At 38.1% G+C, this 5,353-nt stretch overlaps 1 protein-coding gene across 1 annotated transcript in view; it reads left to right on the top strand.

Moving 5' to 3' along the window:
* The window catches only part of loxl3b (lysyl oxidase-like 3b), a gene marked incomplete in the record, with an annotated part of 30,220 nt that overhangs the window by 12,636 nt on the left and 12,231 nt on the right, over positions 1 to 5,353 (top strand). Inside the window, 4 exon segments of the mRNA XM_032511056.1 lie at positions 105 to 170; positions 2,073 to 2,129; positions 3,725 to 3,932; positions 4,083 to 4,263. Of these exon segments, the coding sequence (XP_032366947.1) occupies positions 105 to 170; positions 2,073 to 2,129; positions 3,725 to 3,932; positions 4,083 to 4,263 (512 nt within the window).

The raw sequence follows: 5,353 nt of genomic DNA, 5'->3' as shown, positions 1-5,353 counted from the left end.
GTGTGTGTGTGTGTGTGTGTGTGTGTGTGTGTAAATGCAGCCTGTGTGTTTGTATGCAGTCTCTCTCCTATACGTAATGGAATCTGGCTGTCTCACTGTTGCAGACGTCTGAAAAAGCGAGCAGCAGAGAAGGTCTCCAGGCCAAAGGTTAATGTTTCTGCAGGTGGAAGGTACACTGTCACCGGGAAAATCCACCGTCCACCTCCAACTGCACTGTAGTTATGACAGTGGGTTTCCTGTTGGTAGTAGACAATAACCATTTAGCTCCTGCTTTTCTAGCTAGTTGTCACCTTTTTCTAATATCATATTATGATGTGCAGCATGTGAATGGGATTTTTATTTTACCCCGCTAAAACTCGTTGTTGTTTTGTATGGAGGTTTAGTTTTTCTCATTTCTGTTTTGTGTCTTCCTTTCACATTATCACTGGCATGGCACAGATTGTAAAGATCTCATATTAGAGTTGGTATTAAACTCATTAAATGTACAAGGATTTTTCTTGTTTTATCATTTAAACCTTTTGAGGCCATGTTTGATGGGACAGATGTTGCCAATCTGGGCTGTGTCAGTGACGGGAGATTCATTTTCCCACAGATTAGTCCTTTAAGGCAACAGCTTCAAATCCCATTCTCCACTATGGCATGCTTTTTGCTGGAGGTCAGTCGCTTTTCATCTTGGGTTCTTCAACTAAAAAAGTCAGAGGCCTTAGTCAAGTTCTTGACAAGAACCGACCTGTGTCTGGTAGATTCTGCAAATTTGCTCCTCTACATTATCAATTATATAATCATTTGCAGATTCTAAATGACTTAGGTCTGGACCTGAGAAGCAAAATGTCAGAGTAAAAAAAAAAAAAAGACCTGTACTGAAAAAGTTGAAGAACTCACTAACATAGACTGTGCGTGGTTTATGATTACCATGTAATATCATGCTTTAAATATTACATTGGTGCAATAGAAAAACTCACAGTAGCATGCTTTGTACTAACAAACATGTTAGTGATAAGCTGTACATGTCATACACCATGTGGCCAAAGGTATATGGGCACCCAAACAGTACACCAATTCCAGTCCAGACGGTTGGATGGGGTTGAAATGAGGGCTCTTTGTAGGCCAGTTGATTTCTTCCACACCAAACTAAGAAAATAATCTTCTTATGAACCTGGCTTTGTGCATACGGGCATTTTGATGTTTCAACAGGGAAGAGCCCACTATTATTTAATATACATTGTCAAGTTATGGCATTAAGATTTCCTTAAATAGAACTAAGATGCCTTCCCCAAACTATGAAAAAACATCAAAAGTACACAAAATGATGTAGAAAAGATTGTCCACATACTTTTGGCCATGCAGTGTGTATGAGCCTGTGTTGATGAAACGTATAAAAATAACTGAATTCATTCAATCATTGTCAAATTTTTGTTTATTTAATAAATATGTCTTAAATATAACATATTATATAAAAGTATACTGGGAATTAGGCCTGCACGATTAATTGTTATAAAATCGCAATCTCGATCCACCCTGTTATCCATTACATTTTTAAATTAAAAATGACTGATTCTCATTTAATTTTACTAGCTGACTGCATCACAAACGCTAGTACTTTCTTCTGTGAGTTTTAAACAGACTGTATAAAATAGGTGTTAAAGCGCTGCAATGCTCTCCCTTCTCTTCATTGAGGCCTCTATGTTTCCAGGCATGAGGTGATGTGCAGTGTGCTATAGGTGCCAAAAAATCTATGTTTGGTAATGCCAATTTGTTTTCTTTTGTCATGGTTCATGTACGCAATAAACATTACACACACAAAAATTGTGGCAGAGAATCGTGATATCAACTCTAAGCTAAAAAATCATGAAACTTATTCTTCCCTGAATCGTGCAGGCCTACTGGGAATTACATATTATGTCTTGACTGTGTTTAACAACCGTGTTGAATGAGACACATCCTTTCCAACAGTGTAACCACAGTTTTTAACATAATTGTGCATCATGTAACCTTATGTTACTATGATTTTTTCACTTTGTCACCTCCTGTTCCTTCTCCTAACTGCAGTCTAACCAGTGTTTACCTTGCAGGCAGACATCCAAAGCTAAAGCTAACTCTAAGTCTAAACAGAGCAGCCCTGGCAAAAGGTAATCTAAGGATAGACAGTTAAGTGGGCAGTCACGCTGTCTTAAAAGACCCGCACACATGCTGCCTCTACAAGCCATACAAACAAATGCTGTTTAGAAATGGATAAGAAAGTCAGGGAGATTTGTTTGTGTGTTCCCAAGAACAGAAAAACGAAATCTCAAAACTGCGTCCATCCCCTCCAGTATGAGCATTTGCCCTGCACATGTGACAGAACAAAAACTTAAAGCAAATATGATATATAATGTGCTTCTAAGTTATGGTTTTGCAAGTTAAATGTCAGTCATTTAATACGTGTCTGTTGATACTATGGGTGGGGAAAGAAATCGATACAGCATCGTATTGCGATATTTTCTGTGCCAATACTGTATCGATACAAAGAAGCCAAGTATGGATCTTTTATCATATATGTGTTGGCCAGTTTGTCTGCTTTTAATAAACTTACAGAATTATGTAAATGATATTGTAAAATCAGAACTTTCAGCATGAGGAAGGTCACAGAAAGTGAAACATTGCTGTTAATAATTTTCCGTGCCAATACTGTATCGATACAAAGAAGCCAAGTATGGATCTTTTATGTGTTGGCCAGTTTGTCTGCTTGGACATCCCATTTTGCAGCAATTAAATTAAAGTGAGATGAACAAACAGAGAAATGTATGTAGACAAAGTTTCCTTTTGGGGAGACCATTTGAAATTGGGAATAAATAATAAAATTGCAATATATTGCAGAATATTGCAATGTGTTTAAAATTGCAATTATATCGTATTGTGACACAAGTATCGTGATGATATTGTATCGTGAGGCCTCTGGTGATTCCCACCCCTAGTCAAATCAAATCCAGGCACCAAACAACGTTTTTTTTCCTTTTGTCCAACATGTTTTGTAATTTAAAACAATATCTATGATAGTTTGTGCAAGCCTGAATGATATTGATTCTGACTGTAGCATGAGATGATGGACGTGTCCGTTGTAATGACTTGAAACAAACCCACAGCATTTTCATGAACAACCGTAGATACGTTTTCCTAGATAAGGATTATGTTGCCTAAGTAATTCATTAGTTTGGTCTTTTTTTGTTAATTTTTAGCATCTTTAATATGTCACTATACTGTAAATACATCTAAGGCATTCATTTTATTAACTGCAGTGTCCCAAACATACTACATACTGATTCTAAGCAGGTTTTGAGTCTGTAATGTGTTCATACTAGAAAAGAGACTAAATAAAGTACAGTCAAAGCAAAGAGCAGTTTTGAGTGTGCTGATGGCCACTATTTCCCACAATGGAATGCAGAGAAAGAATATAGAGAAGCCACTCACAGCTGGAAATGTTTTTTAATCATAAATTGAGTATTGTGTCCCCCAAAAAAACATGGTAAAAAAAAGAAGTATTTAATCTTAACATTTCAATGTATTTTGTGAAGCTTGAAGTGTAATTGGCAGTAGCTTTCCACCATTAGTATAAAATGGTAAAGCATTTTGAAGTTTTCGGTATGCTACTGTTTAAACAGTTTACATTAGTACATAGTATTCAGAATTTGTATGGATTTGGGAAACAGGTAATGTTTTTGTCATCACTTGTCTGTGCTCCCTCCAGGTTGTATTTGGACCGTCAAAAGAACTACTTCCACATCCACTCTGTGGAGTGTACGGGCACGGAGATCCACCTGGCTGCCTGTCCTCTGGAGTACAGCAAGCGGAATGCCACGTTCCCCTGCGAGGGCGGCACGGCGGCCGTCGTCAGCTGCATGCCGGGGCCGTTGTTTATGCAAAACAATGGCTTGAAAAAGAAACCAAAGATTTCAGTAAAGTCGTCCAAAACTTGCACAATTATCAAACCTGTTAGCTGATACTAATCTAAAATCTAAAAGCCTGGCCAAAATACTGTAGCTAGACTGTCTGCCAGACTGTCTGTCTGTGGATTAAAATGTTTCACCCGTCTGCTGGTTTTCTAGAGCACCGTGAGGCTGAAGGGAGGTGCCAGGCTGGGCGAGGGGCGGGTGGAGGTGCTGAAAGACAACGAGTGGGGAACCGTGTGTGATGACCGCTGGAACCTGCAGTCGGCCAGCGTCGTCTGCAGGGAGCTCGGCTTTGGCAGCGCCAAGGAGGCTCTCACGGGAGCCCGCATGGGACAAGGTTAGGAAAAACCAGATTTCCACCCACAGAGGTTTACATCAGCCAATAATCTTTTTTCTGTAGAAAGAGTAAAAATGTTAAGCCTGTGACCCCTAATTAGATCTTAAACACCTCAATGAAAATGAAAATAAAAAAGACATAATTGAACTTGGAAAAAGTTAAATATGTGTTTAAAATTTGTGATTTTTACTTGGGTTATAATAATGCTAATACTCTAGGGTAATTCTTTGCTTTGCATTAACCCTTGTGTTGTCCTCCCGGGTCAAACACGGACAAAGATTTGACATTTTTGTCCCTTTTTCAGATTTGTTTTTTAGTTTTTTACTAACACCACTTTACTACCACCAGCTTTACACTACTTTTTGGAATTCATGATCAATAACCCTCATTAATTATGAATTATGCCTAATATTTGAGTTAAAAACAATCTCTGTAAAGACGTCAGCTGAGGCAGGATGTGTTTTGAACTGTCTTCAGACAGGACGTCAGTCATTAGCTGTCTATCTGCAGCCGGTTCTATCTCTCGGGTCATCTCTGATAATCTGCCCTCCACACGGAGGGCACATTCCTACATGGATTATTTGTTTGGATCTTTATTTTAATAAGTAAAGGAATGCTGTGCGTGTAGAAAGAAAAGTAACAAAGACAAAGAGACATGAAAGAAAGACGTCCACCATGGCAAACAAATATGCTGATTATTTTCTGTCCGTCTTACTACAATAATAAACATTTTACTGTATCAATACCATTCATAAATATGTCTTTTTCACAAATGCAAGCCATCCCCCCCCCCCGCTACATTCCTGACATGAATTCTCCCATACTGTTCCTCATTCATTAAAAAGCTTTTTCCTAACTCTCTGTGAGGCATTTTTTAGAACAGAAAAGCGTCTGTGTTATTCCAGCAAGGCTATGGACCATTTCATGTGAAAATTAGGCAGTTCATTTTATAAATCCAACTTGTGTCTGATCACCTAACCTCCACGTGAGCGGTAAAGACATTTTAAGACATAAATGACTGGTAATTTTACTAAAAACACTAGATGATTGGAACTGACATACTATATATATATATATATATATATATATA

This window comes from Etheostoma spectabile, unplaced genomic scaffold (assembly GCF_008692095.1).
Source record: "Etheostoma spectabile isolate EspeVRDwgs_2016 unplaced genomic scaffold, UIUC_Espe_1.0 scaffold314, whole genome shotgun sequence".
In the NCBI taxonomy this organism is placed as follows: Eukaryota; Metazoa; Chordata; class Actinopteri; order Perciformes; family Percidae; genus Etheostoma; species Etheostoma spectabile.
The sequence above is the reverse complement of the archived record's forward strand: the minus strand, read 5'-3'. Positions and strand labels throughout refer to the sequence as shown.